At 36.3% G+C, this 21,502-nt stretch overlaps 1 protein-coding gene across 2 annotated transcripts in view; it reads right to left on the bottom strand.

Moving 5' to 3' along the window:
* The window catches only part of NUP205 (nucleoporin 205), a gene marked incomplete at its 5' end in the record, with an annotated part of 80,453 nt that overhangs the window by 41,516 nt on the left and 17,435 nt on the right, over positions 1-21,502 (bottom strand). For both annotated transcript variants that reach the window (XM_082846801.1, XM_082846800.1), the window contains 15 exons: positions 2,216-2,340; positions 2,671-2,835; positions 3,111-3,192; positions 4,956-5,076; positions 6,062-6,251; positions 7,621-7,758; positions 8,199-8,298; positions 11,026-11,235; positions 11,756-11,806; positions 12,924-13,106; positions 15,040-15,245; positions 16,196-16,346; positions 18,225-18,362; positions 18,543-18,659; positions 21,317-21,492. In XM_082846801.1, coding sequence (XP_082702927.1) covers positions 2,216-2,340; positions 2,671-2,835; positions 3,111-3,192; positions 4,956-5,076; positions 6,062-6,251; positions 7,621-7,758; positions 8,199-8,298; positions 11,026-11,235; positions 11,756-11,806; positions 12,924-13,106; positions 15,040-15,245; positions 16,196-16,346; positions 18,225-18,362; positions 18,543-18,659; positions 21,317-21,492 — 2,153 coding nt within the window. The remainder of the gene's footprint in view (positions 1-2,215; positions 2,341-2,670; positions 2,836-3,110; positions 3,193-4,955; positions 5,077-6,061; positions 6,252-7,620; positions 7,759-8,198; positions 8,299-11,025; positions 11,236-11,755; positions 11,807-12,923; positions 13,107-15,039; positions 15,246-16,195; positions 16,347-18,224; positions 18,363-18,542; positions 18,660-21,316; positions 21,493-21,502) is intronic.

The following is a 21,502-nucleotide window of genomic DNA, read 5'->3' as shown; positions in this document are numbered from 1 at the left end:
AATAAATAACATGTACACCCAAGGAAAAGATAAGAAGGGAACACAAGGTAAAGCTTAAGTACTTGCAGATGTATGCTTGTCTTTCAAACAGCTTTGATATTGTTTTTGACACTCTATAAATACTGAACTTCTCAAAACAAAACCAAGTTATTCATATTAGATGGTAAGTTAAGAAGATTCAAGAACAGATGCTCAAATATGCTCAGATATGGGAGAGGTAATACTATTAGAGGGAGAAGGACACAACAGTGAGTTCCAAAAGCATGAAGAGCCCCTTTGCAAGGGTTTGCGTGATACATTTCCTAGTTCCCAAGACCAGGTAGGAAAAATTTCCATCGTTAAAGTGAAGAGAGCAAAGGCACAAGATTCAGTGTCAACTCTTCAACCAGAAGACCTCATACTGCTGGATGATGAAAGTATCAATAAGGCCCAAATTATTTCCCTTCCATATGATCAAATTTATTTATTTTGATCAAATTTATTTTTAAACTAACAAGTTCTTCTTAGAGGTTTAATTTTTTCCTGAAGCATAGTGAAGTATAAACCTAGAGGTTGGAACTTCCCTGGTGGCGCCATGGTTAAGAATCTGCCTGCCAAAGCTGGGGACACAGGTTCGTCCCCTGGTCCAGAAGATCCCACATGCCGCAAAGCAACTAAGCCTGTGCGCCACAACTGCTGATCCTGCGCTCTAGAGCCCGCGAGCCACAGCTACTGAAGCCCGCGCGCCTAGAGCCCGTGCTCCGCAACAAGAGAAGCCACCGCAATGAGAAGCCCGCGCACCGCAATAAAGAGTAGCTCCTGCTCGCCGCAACTAGAGAAAGCCTGCACACAGCAACAAAGACCCAACACAGCCTAAATAAATAAATAAACAAGCAAACAAACAAATAAATAAATAAACCTAGAGGTAAAGGAAGCCTCTTTCATTAAAAATGGAGCAGTGCTTCTTGTTAAAATGCAGATTCTGACTCAGCAGGTCTGGAGTGGGGCCTGAGATTCTGCGCTAACAAGCTTCCAAGAGGTGATGCTGATGATGCTGGTCCACATTTTGAGTAGCAAAGTCATAGAGCACGTGTAATAAACTGGCGGACTGCTGGTTTAGACATGTTTTGTTTGGCCAGTACAGTGTTTCGACAAGCAGAGGATCTGGCAAACCAGAGCCTGCATCCCAACAGGGTAAAAATGAGCAGGGGCTGAGTAGCAGGGCATGTGCTCTCCAGTCTGCCAGATTCTCCTCTCCCTCCCTTCCCCATCTATTTGTCTTAAATCTGGTTTCATTCACTTACTTCACCTGCCTAACTCCTTTAGCCCAGATGATTAACCTTATCAATTGCTTCTACCTAAATATGTCAAAATCTGTAACACTGTGCAAAAATATACATCAAGTTTGTTCCCAAATTAAGGGATTCACAGGAAGACCTAGCTGTAGTACTCAGAAGTGAAGGGCTGTTTGGATAGCTAGAGGATAGAGGAAAACAGTAAAGAATTACAAAAAGAAAAACAGGAAAATAACAAAGAAAAATCTCCATGTTACTAGAAGTTAATGACGCATTTCTTATCATGAAAATGAGAATCAGGGTGTCACTTAAATTGAGAAATTAGTCATATCTTATAAAGCCTAGTTCTTAAAATACTTATAAAATGAATAAAACAAGAAATAAACAAAAGAATAAAACACAAGTAAGACAACAGTTCTCATTACAGTTTAAACTTACATTAATTTCACTGTCTACCACCTTACATATAGTTATAGGGCTGCATAATTTACATGGTTCTTAAAAAGTACTTTCACTTACATTCTTGCATTCTCATGTAAGTCTCACAACAGCCCATTTCACAGATTTAAAAACTCAGAGAAGTTTCATGGCATGCCCAAGGTGACGTAGCTAGTTAAGGGGCAGAGATAGGAACCAGAGGTCTTCTGACTCAAATCTACTACTCTCATCACCAAAAAGAAACAACTTGAAACACAGCATCCTTGAAAAGTTCCCACATTATCTGGTCTAAATGCATCCAACTTCCCTTATTTTTCAAGTGATCAACATATAGGATCATGTAGATCTACAGGATTTTTATCCATAAATGAAAGACTGGTCAAACCACTAAATGAAACTCATTTCAATTCAGTCATACTGTTATACTTTCATATCTGCGATGGAATCAAGCATCTAATTAAGCTTCTTCTCCTAGGTGCTACAAAGTGCAGCCCTCTGTATACCTGGTAACACAGCTCAGCAAGTTGAGGAGATTCTCTCACTGCCACCGGGCCTGTTCTCCCTTCAGTTCCCTTCTCCAAGATGTTTAAGATGGCATGAAGGCAGGTCCGAGGGCAACCTAACACTCCTGCATAAAACCAAAAGGAAATTCAGCTTCTCTTTTCAAATTTCTGCATTAAAAACCTTAATACCTTTATAAAACTTAAATTCCATATACATATACCCTACCATAAACATCCTTTCAAATATTGATACAGAAAATGTATTAAATACTAACTTTTCAAGGCTTAGTTTGTCCACACTTGATTTAAGTCCTAAAGATTGGCCCATCACATTACCTTTCATACATTATTTATTTCTTTCAATGAATTATCCCATGAGCCTGGAATTCAATAAATGACCATTTAACAACATAAATATGAAAAGAAATAAATGCCTATGTGTCTTATGGCTATACCTGGGTCTTGTAGGTTTGTGGTACTGACAGGTTTCTTCAATTCAAAGCCCAATAGGTAGAGAGCAAGATTTGGTGGATTGCGTTCCAGAGAGGTGATGAGAAGATTCAAGATGTGGATTCTTGTTTCATGACGGATTCCAGCTAATTTCTTTTCAAGTTCTGATCCTTAATGTGGAAATCACAAAACAATGAAAAGTTAACATATAACAAATGGAAAAATATAAAACTTGTATCCCAAACCTCCATGTTTTCTTTAGTTTTAGTTTACTTGATTAGCCATTACATTAAGTTCAGATTTAAGAGGTTTCCCAAAAGCCTTATATACTTTTATGCTAGCAAATTCTCAAATTTCTCTTACATCACCACTAGACATCCAACAGTTTTCTTTACAGTAAGCATTTACATAAAATAAAAAATATACATGTTAATCTAAGACATACCCTCTTCTAGACGTACAAATTCTTCTGTATCTTCACTATCCAAACACTCCACAAATCCAGCCATCAGCTTCTGACTTACACTCTGAAGTCATATAAAGATTTTAAAGTGACTAAATATTAGAGAAACTATGATAAATATGATATATATTTATAAACATTTTTCTATAAAGAAAAAAGGCAAATCTGCTCCAAGTAAAGTATTTAGGTTTTAGTTACATTTTTAATTAATATAAAACTGAGTTCCTTAACTGAGTGCCATTTAGCTTGCTATAGAAATAAAGAAACAAAAACTTTTAAAGTTTATTGGTTTTAAAACTTGCTTCACTAATTTTCTTTCCCAAAGAATCAAACTAGTTTTTTTAAAAAATAACATTAAATTGCTATTTCATAACTTCTTCATTATATACTCAATGCTATCAGATCTTAACTAAAATATAAAATAAAATTCTCATCTTCTCTCTTTAGAAATGTACACATACACCAGTTTTATATTTCTGGGCTGAGAGACTAGATACTACTTTACCTCCTTTAAGAATTCTAGCAGCATGCTATGGGGACTTCCCTGGTGGTTCAGTGGTAAAAAAATCCGTCTTCCAATGCAGGGGACACGGGTTTGTTCCCTGGTCGCGGAACTAAGATCCCACATGCCGCAGGGAAACTAAGCCCACGCGCCTCAACTAGAGAGCCTGCATGCCACAGACTACACAGCTCACACGCTGTGGAGCCCATGCACCACAACTACAGAGAGAAAACCTGCATGCCACAACTAGAGAGAAGCCCGCGTGCCGAAACGAAGAGCCCGTGCGACACAACTAAGACCCAACGCAGCCAAAAAAATAAATAAATAAACAGATACACTTAAAAAAAATAAAATAAAAAACAAGAACTCTAGCAGGATGCTAAAATTGGTAATAACAATTCATACTCAAATGAATGCCAGCAAACTGAAAATCTTCATTCAACATCCCCTAATTAATTATGTGGTTTCATGAACTTCATCCAAAAACCAGATTAGACATCTATATTTTACTATAAATAATGGTTCTCAACTTGGGCAGTACTGCCACTCCAGAAGGCACTTAGAAATATGTGGGGGCATTCTGAGTCATCACAACTAGAGATTACTACTGACAGACAGTGGCAGGGAACCAGGGATGCTAAGAGTCCTGCAATTTGAGGGACAGTTACACATAAAATGAAGATCTGTCCCACCCAGAATGCCAGAAGAGTCCCTGTTTCAAAACACGGAAAGACAATAATATTCTTCAACTAGCAAAAGCAGTGATTACCAGCATAAAATACAAAAGGACAAATGTCTATAAAGAGAAAGAAAAACAGCAGATTCCCCAATTATAGCTATTTAGTGAATAGAAAGAGAACTATTATAAATTGGACTAAAAGAGGAAAACATCTAAAAACGTTCTCCAGTGTATCAAATGAAGTGACACAAATGTGGGTCACCAAAAAGCCATGGAAGTAGACAACTCACAACAGTGAAATCAGAATTGCAGAGGCTCACTCACCACTGAGGAAGGGTGAAACAAAGGATGCAAAAAACAAACAGAAGTTGCACTTACAAACCTAATAATCACTTTAATGTGCCTGGAGTAGCAACAGTCTCATTAGGCCATACAGTCATATACCATAATACAGAGTATAATCACATACTATAGTGTATGTAGTATCACTGGGAATGGTATTATCGTCAAACACAAATCACAGCCCAGAACATGGGTAGGCTTTCATCCATCATATACAGATATATTTACTCTCAGAATTTTTCCACATACAAGAATAAGATGTACTCAGGAAACACCAAAAAACAACAACAACAAAATCAGTTACCTGGTCATGTGTGAAATCTCCAACCAATTTTATCTGAATATTGGAATTGCAAGAGATACAGCAGAGGATCTTGGCACTTTCAAAAGCCAATTCTGGATTAGTATTGCCATGATATAGGTATCTTTAAAACAAGAGAACATTTGAGGAACTATGTGATGAAATTTTTGCTTCTTACTATTCTCGATACAGAACATTTAGGATCAGGGCTTCCCCTACTCATACAGCACTTTTGGGTAAATTAGACAAAGGTTTCCCCTTCTAACTAGATGTAACCTGTTACAGGTTGAATCATGTTTTCCCAAAATTCATATGTTGATAGCCAAACCCAGAATGACCTTATCTGGAAATAGAGTCTTTGAAGATATAATTAACCAAGCTAAGATGAGGTCATCAAGGAGAATCCTAATCCAATGACTGATAACCTTATAAAAACGGGAAATGTGGACACAGACACACACACAGGGAGAATGCCACGTAAAGGTGAAGGCAGAGATTGGGAGATGCTTCCACAAGTCATGGAACACCAAGCACTGCCAGCAAACCACCAGAAGTTCAGATTATACAATGAAAAGTTTGCTCCCCAGTCCTATCCTCCAAACATCCAATTTCCCAAGAGGAGACAAACAATATTAAGATTATGTCATTTTGTACTTAGAAATTTTTAGGACATAGAGTAAGTTAGAAAGGGACTTCCCTGGTGACGCAGTGGTTAAGACTCAGTGCTCCCAATGCAGGGGCCCTGGGTTCGATCCCTGGTCAAAGAACTAGATCCCACATGCATGCTGCAACTAAGACTTCACATGCCACAACTAAGGAGCCCATGAGCTGCAACTAAGGAGCATGCCTGCTGCAACTAAGACCCAGTGAACCAAATAAATAAAATAATTTTTTTTTAATTTACTTAAAAAGAAAAGAGTAAGTTAAAAAGAAGAGAAAGATTATAAGGTTCAGAGTAATTAAAATCAGAGAAGCAAAAGAAGATAATAATAAAATGAGACAAAAAAAAATTTTAAGCGATGCATTAGGGATCTGACCAGATTTGGAAATCAAAGCTAGAATGCCATCTCATTCATTTCATCATTTCTCTACCTACAAATGCAACTTACCTGGCAATGTTCACCACATTATCAGCCTTCTTAGTTCTGGGATTGATTCCCTGCAATAGCTGTTCTAAAGGACAGACTATTAGAGCCAGCTGACTCTCTCTTAGAAGATCCATAAAGAGGTTTTCCTTTTGCAGAGTAAGATTGAGAAGTGCAAGGCAATGTTGCACTGCTTTCTCCAGGTGTTTCTTCCCTATAGAGCAAAATCAAAATTAGAAAGTTCTACATGAATCTTAGAAACTCATAATCAATTCTTAGGAAAACAAGATAAAGGACAAGTTCCAGATTCAAAAAGACCTCAAGTTTTCAAACCTTCAGCAGTAACTTTACAAGACTCCTCACCCAGAGAAGTCATGGTAACTTTTGTGACTCAGATTACTTTAATGCAATGGCTTCTCAGTAATTTTTCCTGTATCCTTTCCCTGATTATTTAGAGCAATGGTTCTCAGATGGGAGTGAGCTTGGCCCCAGAGGACATATAGCAATATCTGGAGACACTTTAGGTTGTCACAACAAGGGATGTGCTGTAGGCATCTAGTGGGTAGAGGACAACAGGAGAGCCTCTACATTAAAGAATTATTCTACCAAAGGTGCCAATGGTGCTGAGGCCAAGAAACTGATTTAAAATAATACATAACCATTGTGGAAAATCTGGAAAATAAAGAAGCAGAAAATATAAACAAGAGTCACCTATAATCCCACCATTCAAATTGAAAATACATGTGCTCTGGAGCCAAACTGCCTAAGTTCAAATCACAGCCCTGACCCTGGAGAAAGATGTGAAACCTCTTTATGCATCAATTTCCTTATTCATTACATGGAAATAATATCATCTACCACATAGGGCTTTTGTACAGGTTAAATGTATTAATACATGTAACGTGCTTTTAAAATTGCCAAATGCAGGGCTTCCCTGGTGGCGCAGTGGTTGAGAGCCCGCCTGCTGATGCAGGGGACGCGGGTTCGTGCCCAGGTCCGGGAAGATCCCACATGCCGCGGAGCAGCTGGGCCCGTGAGCCATGGCCGCTGAGCCTGCGCGTCTGGAGCCTGTGCTCCGCAACGGGAGAGGCCACAACAGTGAGAGGCCCGCGTCCGGCAAAAAAAAAAAATAATTGCCAAATGCATAGTAAGCACTCAATAAATGATAATAACTACTAGTAATAGTAAATGAAATTTATTGAATACTATGTACCACACCCAATAGCAAGGGCTTTTACAAATACTGTGAAGAAAACAAAACAAAGATTAAAATTTAATTAAATTAATTAAATTAAAAAATTTAAAGTTAGACATGTTAAAGATATTAAAGTGATAAGAGATAATCATGATTACCTACCAAAGATCCTGCAATAAGACAGTTATAATGAGAGTCTCTGTACTTTAGTCTGCTTTCACTTTTAATATACTTTCATTGTATGACTCACTAAAACAACACTGTAGATACAGAGAGAAAATCTTACAGTGGAAAGGAAGTTCAGAGGTCATCTACTTCAAACCTTCAGTTTACAAAAGACAAAACCAGCAAAACTGCTTTCAATATATGAAGACATTCAGGCACATACCAGGGAAAGGAGCATAGGTATCAAGCTGCTTAACGCCTTCCTCCAGTAAACTAAGAGCAAGCTCCAACATTGGTGACTCATTCAGAAGATGATACATCAGACTAAATCCTGGTGGCTTATAGGCTATGATTTCTTCTCCTAAATAGAACATAACATAGTGCAAAAGATGGTGAACTCGTATTTTTGTCACACCCTTGATTTCTATGAAATATGTGAGATTTGTAAATTAAATGGTATCTAAACAGATGAAGGCAAGTTTCAATTTAGAGACAGTGACACCAACTATATACAGTGGTAATTTCCAAAAGAGCTGATCTGCACATAGCAGTTAGTTCACATGTTATATGTTAACTCACTAAAGAATCTATAAGGCAATGTTCATACTCCTCCATTCAGTGAAATTTTATTTTATCTTGCTCAGAACAATCAAAATGACTTAAACAATGCACCAAAAAACATAAAATTATAAGTTAACTTATAACCAGAAACAATTTATAGCTTATGTATAATAATTTATAAATTATAAATAGGTTTATAAATAGCTGACACCTTGTTTGAAAGTGACAGAATTAAATTACCTTGTAGTTCCACAAACTGGTCTACAAAATCTTCAAGTTGAGGTTCATAATCTCCAAGCAATTTATAAAACACCGCCAAAACAACCTCAGCGACTTCCCACTATAGAAAAACATAAATATTTCAATAACAGTAACAGTTCAAGGTGATAACCTTGCTAAGTTTTTCATTCCTCCTACTTTTCTCTAGAAAATGAGTGAAGTCCCCTTTCTACTTTATTTATACTAAGCAATATAGAAATCCCAGTTAATTTTGCTAAAGAACAATGGATTGGTTAATTTTTCAAGGTAAAACATTTGTAAAAGCACTAGTCTAAAAGAAACATTTCTATAGCAGATATTTGGGCTTTGTTAATAAATCTAAAGCACTCAGTATCTAGCCATAGTCAATTTATAATTAAGCAACACCAGATTTGAACACCTCTCCAAAGTGTCAAATATTTCAGTTTCTCTAAGAATCTCAGCTGGACAGGATCGGAGAAATCATCTCATTTAATCAACACTTATTTTGCAGGTGAAGCAAGTGACGCTCAGAGCAGTGAATGATATCCCCAAGACCATAAAGCTTGGAAGCAAACGTACTGGAGGTCCAGCCCTGCACTTCTAATTCCCAGACCAGTGTTCATGGCTCTAGCCAAAGTTAAGAATCAAAAAAAAAAAAAAAAAAAAAGTTAAGAATCACTGGTAGGCTTCCCCCAAATGACCTCATTATCACCTCTTTGTTTAAAATGTTTTTAAAAGCTAAGTAACAACAAGGAAAAATATTTATGCCAAAGGGAAAATATATATAACTGTACAGACAATAAAATTAAACTGTTTAAAAAATCCACTGCATAGAATTTTAATGAGGCTGAGTTTGGTAACTGTACATGGTGGTTTTTTAAATACTACTTTAGTCATTATTTCCACTGCACATTATTTTATCACGGCTGATTTTGAGAATTGGGATAATCATTTTTAAATTATTTTTTAAAAATTATTTACTTTTCTCTATTTTCCAAATTTTTCAAAATAATTTGTTTAAATGAAAAATGCTTATCACCACATAATAATGGATTTTAGGATTAATAAATATACACACTGCCTCTAACACTCTGTTTATAGTTATTTATCTCAATCCAAAGCACTGTTTTTGAGAAGCTAGTGTTCTAAAATACAAAGATGTAAGTTAAACCTTAAGAAGACTTCCTAGTGAAATAAATTCACAAAATTGAGGGAAAATTTCTTAGGGTAATATGTGGGGAAATAAATGGTAGCTGGGAAGAGCAGCAGTGCTAGAAATATAGAAATGCATGGGTGAAAAATAATAAACACGGAAACAAAGTTGCTGACTAAAGCTCTAAACCCTTAGGTCATAATGACCTTTGTAAGAAAAGGCAAATAAGATATTTAAAAGAAATGCCAAAAAGTATCAGAACATTTTGTTGAAGAGATTGCAATTATCAGCATCCATTATCCATCTGAAATGACTTCTATTAATGAGGCATGGCTGCTGTTATAGTTTTCATCCAATAAGGAAACATATGTTAATAAGGTAATTCTAGGGCTTCAATAAAATGTATGCCCCTCTCAGTGTTTATTTCTACCACATGAGAAGCAAAACTTCTAAGGCAACTGACAAAAAATAAACTTGTTATTTGGGAATAAATATTAGAAACAAACTATGTCCAATGATACAGCAATGAAAAATAAACTATGCTAGATACAAGTAATGATTATGCAGTCATTAAAAAGACTGTTTTCAAAGAATCTTTAAGAGCATGAAAAAAATCCTCATAATACTATGTTTGTGGCCAAAAAGGGATACAAGCTAATGCAGCTCATTATCTCAGTTTAAGTAGATATGCATAAGAAAAAGAATAATAGTTAACCTTCCCTTGGCAACAGGATTATGGGTGATATAATTTCTTCATATATTTTTCTATATTTTCCTAATTTCCAAAATTAGCATGAACTATATTATTTTATAGTCAATAATACAACAAATAAACCCAACAGGTTCAAAAACAGCAAACTATAAAAATAAAGCAGAAATGTCCCTACAAGATATATCCAAGGGTAGTCTGTGAACCAATAAACAGTATTATAGACTAAAGTGAATTACATCAGAACCTGGAAGGGTTTCTTACATAGCTTAGTGGTTATGAGCTTGGATCTGGAATGATAGTCCTAGGTTCAAATCCTGGTCCTGAACCTTAACCAAGTTCCTTAACTTTGCTAAGCCTCCATCTGTAAAATGGGAATATTAATAGTACCTGCCTCACCGTAATATTAGAATTACATAAGCTGATATATACATTTAGCTCAGTTGTGAGTGTACTGCAACCAGAGCAAAGATGTACATAAATGTCAGTGCTCCCTCAGCTGCTATCCACGGCAAACATACCTAATGAATCACAATATGCCTTTCCACTAAACCAGACTCCACAACCCAGAAGTGCTACTAATCATTAGAAATTAGTGCGCAAGTTTAAACTTATTTCAATCCCTAACCAAAATCATCCCAATAAAGAATAGTGTGTTTCCAACTGCCAAAGGTGTAACACTTTTGGTTCAATTTTGGTCAAAATTTGTTCAATTAAGGATCTAAATGACTATGACTTCATATTAATTACATTACTGATCACTAAAAAGTCACTGCTTTGGTTTTAATGCCTTAATTTATTTTTTGATGCATATAAACCAATCAGACCATGGATATGTCAGTATAAGACTATGAATTTTACTAACTTTCAAAAGCTAAAATGAGCTTATAGCATCTTGTACCTCTAATAAAAGAAAAAGCAGCAATAAATGAGTAAGGAGACAAAAGTTTTTCTCTGAACATAACCTTTTCAGCTGCTCTCCGGTAAGCTCTTGTACGGAATCGGAGAAACACAGAATCTCTAAGGAACTGCAAATAAGGGTCAAAGCCGGGAGGCCGCAGTCCAGCGCCCAAATTAGAAGGAAAGGAGCTCTCCACCAGGGTACTAATTAGCTGGCAAAAGGCACGAGTTAATGGGTATTCTTCACATCGGGATTCTATCTCATTTAGTTCCACCTTCCAAAGAAAAATAAAGGAAATTCGGTAACATAAAACCATCAGCTATAAAGTGCAAAGCATTTTTCAGACATTAACTCATTAATATCGGTATAATATCACACCCAAAGACCCACACAGATATTATCATTTTTTATTTAGAGATAAAGACACAAAAGTTAAAAATGGAAACCTTAAATATTTCTTTAAAAAAGAGGAAGGGAGCGTACAGAGAAGAAAAGAAACTAAAACAAGTAAATTCTCACTTTAGGGTTGACCCAAGTAGCCTAATTAAACTGAGTTCAAACCAAACTTTCAGTTTGGATGGCTGCCATCTAACATGCCTTTCCAACTCTGAAACCAAAAGTATTTTTATTTCTTTCATAAAAGTTTCATCTCCATTTCAACACAAAAAACCCTCAAATGAAAATACATTAAAGTTGAAAATCACAGAACCCTAATAGGGTAAGAATATTTTTTCTTAGTCTTTTTATCATGTGAATGTATGAATATAGCATTTAAACTAAAAGGAAAGCTTTACCTCAATACCAATAGCTTGCCTCTGGCTTGGAACTCTTACGGTTTGCAGTACCTTAAAATAATAAGAATTAGATGTTAGCAGCACTCATTTACCAATGAAAAGAAGCAGCTTTGCAATAATAGTCCTATACAACACCCACCACATTCTACATCTTACAATGTCGTTCAGAAATGACAACTGAGAAGTCTCTGATGAACTTTCATTAGCAATTGTGTCCAGGTTCAGGGAGAACTTCCAATTACCTGGGCTTCAGAAAACTGGTAATTTCTAAGTGCACACAAGATGTGTTTTCAGCAACTTTCCTCTCAGATATTCCAGGAATGAACCTTAAAAGGATTTATGAGAGGAAACCTCACCCAAACACACTTCATCTTAGGTATAAAGAAGCACTCAAGGACAATAAGTACTGACACACTCATGAATGAAAAAATGAAGTATCAACACTAAACTAAAAGTGGCCAAGCCTCCAGCACACACCAACTCCCTTAATTTTTGTTTTTATAAAGTATCATTAACATCTTCAGGACACGTATGTCACAAAACAACTAGAATACTGCTTCAAAACAGTAGTTTCACCAATGTGTCAGAATCATAGGCTCCCTTATGTGGTATTATTTCTAAGACAAACATATATTCCTCCTAACCATTTTACTAGAAAAATCTCTATAGGACACATTCTTATTTTCCTTTTTTTACTTTACCACATATAGAATAACTCTATCTTGACATAAAAATTCCAACAGGGCTTATAACTAAAGAAATAAGAGTTGATAGAGACACTTCACTCGTCTGCTGTAAGACAGGAAGGGCACAGAAGGAAGCAGCAAAACAAATAGGCATCTCCCACATTTAATGAGTACAGATGACTTCGGAAGGCTTCTATCAGCCTAGTGTCAAAGACAGAGTTGAGGAATTTATTAATCTTACAAACACTGAAAAACAAAGAGAAGAACCAGTCTCCAGTAACCCAGTGAAGCTGTCAGCTGATCCAAGAGAAAAACCCAAGCCTGTTAGTTTCTGACGCTATGCTTAGTACCAAAATCATAACTTTCTATCTGTGAAGTTTGTGGTATACTATACGTTTCAATTGGATGCACTTGCTTGTACAATATTATCAAATCTCACTTCCAAACTGTAATAATGTAAATAAGAGAGCTCATAATACTACCTGAGTGTATTCCAACGACTGCCAGAGAGAAGCAGCAATTTCAGGAGATTTTCCAAACGCTGCAAGTGTCTTCAGTAGTTCGGCCTTTAATACAGGAGGGATACTGCATTGCAGGAGTCCCAGAATCACCACCACGGGGGTCCACTGAGGATGTTCACAGAGTGCCAAACGAGCATTTTCACTCTGAGTATTGAATTGAAAAGAACAAGAGAGACTTTCCATTTTCAAAAGCTAAGAAAAATGACCAGTAATCATCTAAATTGCTAACACTTACACTGAGTATTCATAGGCTTAATACATACTAAAACAAAGATAAGCCTACGGCAAGTGCTTGAACTCTACCAGTAGATCAAATCAGATCACTAGCTCAGTCAGTGTAAAAAATGGAGAAAAGATAAGCCTTTGTAGAATTACTCTGACAGCTCTAAGAATGGAAAATAATACATACAAACAGAGAAAGTCTTTCAGGGTCACATAAATCTTACACAGGCATTTAACATCTTTTCTGGAACGATGTTAGATATGAATGAATAAAATACCTTGCCCTTTACTGAGAAAAAAATGGAAATACACACACACGCATGCACACACAGACACACGGTATCAAGTATCACTCCATTTTAATTCAACAAGAAATAATTACAAACTTTATGTTTCAACCTTTAATACTATTTAGCATTACTGGGAAAACCAGTAAGTTAGAAAACACTATTCCTATCCTTTGGAGAGAATGTCAGACTAAGGAACTTAGCTTTGCTCTAGTGAACAAAAGAAACAACTAGAAGAGCAAATGGGACCTAATTAAACTTAAAAGCTTTTGCACAGTAAAGGAAACCCTAGACAAAACGAAGACTACCTACTGAATGGGAGAAAATATTTGTAAATGATATGACCAATAAGGGGTTAATAACCAAAATATATAAATAGCTCACACAACTCAACATCACAAAAACAAACAACGCGACTAAAAATGGGCAGAGGTCCTGAAAAGACACTTCTCCAAAAATGACATGCAGATGGCCAACAGGCACATGAAAAGACGCTCAACGTCACTAATCATCAGGGAAATGCAAATCAAAACCAGTGAGATACCACCTCACTCCTGTCAGAATGACTATCATTAAAAAAAAAGAACACAAAGGCGAGAATATGGAGAAAAGGAAACTCTCCTACACTGTTGGTGGGAATGTAAATTGTGCAGCCACCGTGGAAAACAGTATGGAGGGTTCTCAAAAAACTAAAAACAGAACTACCATATGACCCCACAATTCTACTCCTGGGTATACACTCGAAAAAAACAAAAACACTAATTTGAAAAGATACAAGCACCCCAATGTTCATAGCAGCATTACTTACAATTGCCAAGATACGGAAGCAACCTAACTGTCCATCAAAAGATAAATGGATTAAGATGATATATATATATATATATATATATGTATATATGAGAGAGAAAAAATATTCAGTAAATTTTCTTTTTAATTAAAAATACTCTTTATGTGTATATATATATATATGTATATACACAAGAACCCATATATCCACACCTATGCTAGGAAACCTTCTAGAAGGATGTGTATCCAACAGCTCATTCTTTTTTTTTTTCTTTTTTTTTTGCAGTACGCGGGCCTCTCACTGTTGTGGCCTCTCCCCTTGCAGAGCACGGGCTCCGGACGCGCAGGCTCAGCGGCCATGGCTCACGGGCCCAGCCGCTCCGCGGCATGTGGGATCTTCCCAGGCCGGGGCACGAACCCGCGTCCCCTGCATCGGCAGGCGGACTCTCAACCACTGCGCCACCAGGGAAGCCCCAACAGCTCATTCTTATTTGCCCTTCTGATTATTTTCTTTCAGGCTTACGCTATTATTTTCATACACATTTATGGCAGTAAGCAGGGGCTACCAGAACTATACCCTCTAAAGGTGAAGAAACAAAGAACTTAAGAACAGAATAGCATAAAATACTAACCACAAAAAAAAAGAACAGAACGCCAAATATATATGCTAAATTTATCACTCATAAACTTTAAGCATTATAAGGAAACTTGGGGGCTCCTTACAATGCCACTGTGTTAGAACACAAAGTTACATTCTCACATGCGGTGGGTGGGTTACCTACCCAAGTAATGATGGTAGATGTGAGCTGTAAAAAAGCAATCAACCCGTCCTGCTCCTTCTGGGTGATGCCACGTGAAGGAAGGTGACGGTACTGGACACTATCTGCACTCGGAAGATCCTTCCGGAGGTGTTCATGGTAAAGCATCAAGGAGTGAAAGAAATGTTCCCAGGAAACAGGACTGCCGCCTGCCCCCTGAATATTTTCAACTGTAAAGAGACACAGCATAGAATTTCCTTTCAAAATTGTCTAAGCACCCTCTTTAAACTAAACTCTGGATCAATTTATTCCTGGGACTAAAACTGGGTGGTGCCCATGTAATGCAAAGGTAAATTACTTTGGATGTCAGTTACCTACTTCGAATCCAGGACAGTACTCTGTGCTGTCATGTAACTATACAAGGCTGCTTTTCCCATGAGTAGTTCCCAAATGTTGAGCTTTAATTAAATTCCCAAAGAGAAAGAGAACTACAATCTAGATTTGCAAATTACAGTACTCTATTACATACCAAGCACTGAGAGCAAAAGCCGAGCAGATAAGACAAGGAAGGCTTGACAGAATAGTCAAAACACAGGTCTTGGAGCCAGACAGATCTCAGTTCCAATCATGGCTTCCCTGTGACTCGTGACCTTCGGTAAATTACTTAACTTTGCTAAACCTCAGTTTCCTCACATGTAAAAACGAAGTAATAATATCTACTTGACAGAGGTGTTTAATAAATATTTCTTTCTCTTCCCTTTTGCACTATTTTTGGTGTAACCAGACTCAAGTCTGAAAATTAAGTGAGGAAATTGGGAGAGGGCTGAGAGAAAAACTGTAAGAACAGAAATTTAGAAAATAAGGACTTATGAAGATAAAGAAATCAAACTTATGTAGCAAAGGTGTGTATTTTGCTTTGAGCACCAGATGTGTTCTTAAAAATGTATATTAATTCTCATTTCTTAAACTGAACTGTATTTTATAAAGCAAAGGGTAACTCTCCAGTCTGTGAGACCATAATCAACGCATCGCCATACATAAAGCCAGCAGTGGGCTTCTCTCTGTTATAAAAATAACGTATACGCCCAGTAGAACCTAGCACATATAACCAATATGCTTTAATAGGTAGAAGGATACTGAATGTCACAACAAACCTAGACAACAACTAGATTTTTCTTACCGTGACTGCTACCATTGACTTTGAGTAGACTAAAACAGTAGTGGGCACACTGGGGCCCATTAGCCAATCCCTGGAGCATTTTCAAATAAGGAATATAAATAGTTGGAGGCAACAGGTCACCCATTTGCCTAACAAACTTTGACAAGACAACCTGAAATAGGGAAAAACCAACAGTTTACATAAAGCATATCTTAACTTTAAGCCAACATGGACTAGCTAATAAAGACTACATATGAACTAAAATGAATTATGTACTCTCATTTAACTCCCCACCCAAGACAAAATAATCTGGTATTCTATTTATGAAAAATTACATTTTCAAGTTTGTCATTAGCAATTTAATGCAATTATAGAATATCTTTGTGAACATAAAGTACATTTTTATAAACATCGTAATGTCACAAAACGTAAGACTACTCACATTCTAAATATGTAAAACAACTGAAGAAGTTTACTCATTTAAAATTAACTAGCAAATTCAAAGGTACACTTAGAACCCAGAGTTCCTAAATCCCAGTCAAATTTAGTATGAAGATCTAGGAACCTGAAAGAACTTTTTATAGTAACCTAAACATATTCTGTTTTGTGTTCTGGCCAATACATGTTCCCACACTCCTGTTCTCTAAGTCTACTTCTTAGATTTCTCTTTTCTCTTGCTTATGCCTTAAATCTATTATCAACAACTAAACATATTATTCAGACTAATTAGTTGGAACTCAGAACGAAAAATGTTACAGATCTCTGGAAATTATTGTTAAATCTGTTAGGTATAACAATTTTATGATTATACAGAAAAAATATCCCTATTTTTAAGAGATACTAACTTAACCAGTGAGAGGTGAAAGGTCATGCTGCCTATAATTTACTTTAAAATAACCCAGCAAAATAAAAGCAGTAGAAATAACAAGAGTGGAAGTGAACATGGCAAGATGTTAACAGCTATTAAATTAAGATGTTGGGGAATTCCCTGGTGGTTCAGTGGTTAAGACTCCATGCTCTCACTGCTGAGGGCCCGGGTTCAATCCCTGGTTGGGGAACTAAGGGACCACAAGTCGCAAGGCAAAAAAAAAAAAAAAAGAAATTCTTCTGGGGAAATTCCCTGGCAGTCCAGTGGTCTGGACTCCACCCTTCTACTGCAGGGGGCACAGGTTTGATCCCTGGGAACTAAGATCCCACATACCACAACACAGTCAATAAATAAATGATTAAATGGAAAGGGGCATTTGCTGTAAAAAAATAAAAATAAATTAAGATGTTGGGTGTTTATTATAATTATTCTCTCTTCCATATGTTTGAAAATTTTCATAATGGAAATTTCTTTTAATATTTATAAACTTTTAATAAACCCTTCTCCAAAACTTTTTAAATGGAAAAAAGTGAAACAATAAATGTAAGAAATACAGTTAAAAAAAGGGGGGGTCCTGATCTTAGACTCTAGCTAGCATAAATGAAAATTGTATTATATGGCATTAAAACATCTAGAACAGAAAATCCCAAAGAGATGAAGACAGATATGGCAATCCATCTGATTTGCTGCTGCACAGCATCCTTTAGTTACTACAGGATATAAAATGGACTTTTTCCTACATTATCTACTGACTCATAGGCATTCTGTCATTAATTATAACTTCTAAGCCTTTTTCCTGTAGTATTTTTACCTCTCCTATCTTCCTCAACTTGCTAAGAATGATGTATATTCTTTGTCATGCCTATAGGGGACAGAGTAAGTTAATAAATACTAATTAAATCCAAGTAAGTGACTCATAAAGAAACTAGACACTTTTCTGTGTCTAATGCTTCGATGCATAGCTAGTATCTAATAAAAGGCTGACTATATAAACTCCAAAATGATCAGATCAATTTAAGAGTTTCAATTTCATTAAATAAAAGGAAAAAGTATAAATGTCTAAAGGTTACAATAGTGTTCATTTGCATGAACAGCAATAACAGCAGGAAATACCATTTTTCATGTTTTTAAGATTTCCAGTTACCATCCCACAGTACAAAAGTAGAAAAACTAGGAGCTCACCTGGCGTTGAGGGGGTCGCTGATGAGCCACCCCAAGGTAAGAACCCAGGATAGTGGAAGTCTGAAGAGGCTCTGAGGGACACCAGTATTCTAGTGCAAGCTCCAAATTAAAAGGATTCTTTTTATATAGCTCACCAATCTGCAAACAGTAAACAAAGACTGTGGGAAAATGCCTGTAACTCAAATTACTTTTAAATAAAAATTTACATTTTTATTGAATTCACTTGTATATTTAAGATATTAGATCTGAAATTTTCCAAAGGTGGGGAAAAAATAACGGAGAGAGGGAGATGATAGTCCATCCAATATAACAACTTACCAAGAGCATTAATTGTTCCAGATCCCTTCTAAGTGAAATGGGGGGTTCGTTGCCCATCTGCATACTCATGTGAATCATTCGAGCATCTTCATCTGCCCGATTCCTCAACTGCTTCACCTATTAAATTTATTATATAGTTTATATGTAAATTTATTATGTGGGTTAATAATAATGAAATGAGAAAATCAGGCAACTGTCTAAAAGTGATTACATAAAAGAAAAATATTGTTTAAATATCTATTCCACTTTAATAATGTGAAGAAATATGCTAGGAATTTTACTGCAATATTACTAATAATAATTTATAATATCTTAAGACTTCAATGCATTTTCCACTACAGATAAGTTAATTTTAACTAAAGTGTTTCTCAATTACTGACATTTTGGGTAGGATACTTCTTCACTAGGTTGGATGATTCTAAACATCACAGGACATTTAGCATCCCTGGTACTACCTACTAACTACTAATACCACCACTATAGTCATGTAATGAGCAAAACCAGCTCCCCAAACATTTGCTAATTAAACAATGTACTTGTAAATAACTCAGCAATCAAAGAAGTCTCAAGGAAAACTACAAAATACATTAAATAGAATAAAAATGAAAACACAACATATCAAACTTTGTGTGACCCAGTTAAAACAGAAATCACAGATAAATTTATAACATTAAATGCCCATAGTAGAAAAAAATAAAGGTTTCAAATCAATAATCTAAGCTTCTGCGGTAAAAAACTGAAATGATTAGGGCAAATTAAAACCCAAACAGAGAGGAAAAAAATAGTAAAAGCAGAAATCAATAACAGTGAAAGAAAATATAAGAAAATCAATAAAGCCAAAGGCTGGCTCCTTGGAGAGATCAATGAGATTGATAAATCTCTAGCCGGGTTAAGAAAAAAGGGAGAAGACACAAATTAACCAATATTAGGGATGAAAGAAGAAACATCACTACAGATCATACAGACATAAAAAGTATGATATTAGGAATACTAGTAATAACTTTATGCCAATCGATTTGATAACTGGAATGAAACAAATTCACTGACAGACACAAACCTTCAAAGCTCATTTAAGAAGACATAGATAACCTAAATAGTACTATATCTATTAACAAAATTTTAGTGTCCCAAAATTGTGTGAATAAGTTCATTGTTTACCCTATTCAAGCCACATATGACTTTGTTTATTCAAACTCCTCTCAGCCTTTATCTTTCCAGATGACCACTATCTTTCCATAGTAAAAGTCCCTTCTGGACTAATAACTAGGAAAAAGTTAAAGCCTTAACCCTTTCTAAGGCTTCATTTCCACAAATGTAAAATGAAAGGATTTCTTCCAATTCCAAAATTCTATGATGTTCATCTACCACATCCTTCAAGGCTGATGAGGTCTCAAGTTACCTGTTAAACACTCCTTGACTATTCCAGTCCTGAGTGAGCTATCCTTAGCCTAAGAAATCCACTGTAATTTACTGTCTATACCTGTCATTTACTTACTGTTACTACCTGTATTTTTCTGTGTATATCTCATTTCTCCAACTAGACACCAGGGGTCCCCAACCCCCAGGCCGTGGACCAGTAGTGGTCCGTGGCCTGTTAGGAACCGGGCCGCACAGCAGGAGGTGAGCAGCGGGCAATGAGAGAAGCTTCATCTGCCGCTCCCCATCGCTCGCATTACTGCCTGAACCATCCCCCCCCAACCCCCTCCCCCAGCTTCCGTGGAAAAATTATCTTCCACGAAACCAGTCCCTGGTGCCAAAAAGGTTGGGGACTGCTGAACTTGACTATATATTCTTTGCTGGCAGGGACTCAATCTCCTACTTATTTGTTTTCTTCACAATTCCTAGCATGGTTACCTGGAATACAGGAGAAACTCAATGAACACTTGATTCATTATATCATGAGTAAGCACTTCATTCCTTGTTTGCTACCATTCTGGGTAGTTTTTCCATTTGCCTTATGTTTTTCAGTAGGTATGATATCAGAACTGCACATTGGTATTCTAAGTGTAGACCCTTCGGGTGCTTTTTTATGCACACACACACAAAAGGCAGTTTTATAGGACTTTACCCCCTCCTTTACTTCCTGCCACCACTCTGATGGCTTCCTTGACACAAAATGGCACAAAGAACATACGCTATGTAGGAACTGTCTAAAATGGCTCTAAGAATTCCTTTTTGGATCAATGTTATAGTTTGAGCACTTTATTCAAATGTAACCTCACTAAAGGTAGGCAGGGCCCCTGGGCCCTGTTATTAAGAAAAAAAAAAAGAAAAAAGCAACCTTTGCATTAGTGTCTTAAACCCATCACTTTACCCATATCTATGTGGAGGTCTATTTATACACTATAATTAAGAGTCTAAACAATTATCTATGAAACTATAAAACTGGAGATTCTCCACTATACCTCTTCCAAATCATGTATAAAAGGCATTAAATAAGACAACCTTAGCACTGATTCTCCAGGGTAGCATGAAGTTAATAATTTTCTCCCCACAGAAGCATTTTCATTTGCCTATTATTTTCTCATTACAAACAATTCTCAACACCAAATATTTCTTCCTTTTAGCTTGTTCTCAGTTAATGGGTCTTACATTATTTCATTTTCATGAATCACAAACTAATTCACAAGCTGTAACATAACAACTACTGCCAAATATTAGTCTACAGTAAAAGGTTTTATTAGTTTCCAAAACATAAAGTTGGTTAGTCAATTTTAAATTATTTTATAAAATTCTTCTACTACTTTTTACTCATCCTACATTATAACACTTACCTTCATTGGCATAAGTGCCAGGAAATCTGTAATGAGATTATGGATTCTACGAATATAAAATTCCTCCTGATAGAAGTTTTCTGACACCACTACGGATTCAGTGAGGAACAGGAAAACACTGTCTGCAATTGCGAGCTCTGCCATTGCTTCATCTGCTTCTGTGAATTCAGCCAGAGCTAGGAACAT

The sequence above is a fragment of the Leucopleurus acutus genome (assembly GCF_964270905.1).
Source record: "Leucopleurus acutus genome assembly, chromosome: 9".
NCBI classification, from domain to species: domain Eukaryota; kingdom Metazoa; phylum Chordata; class Mammalia; order Artiodactyla; family Delphinidae; genus Leucopleurus; species Leucopleurus acutus.
Note: the sequence above shows the minus strand (reverse complement) of the source record. Positions and strands in the feature narration are given on the sequence as shown.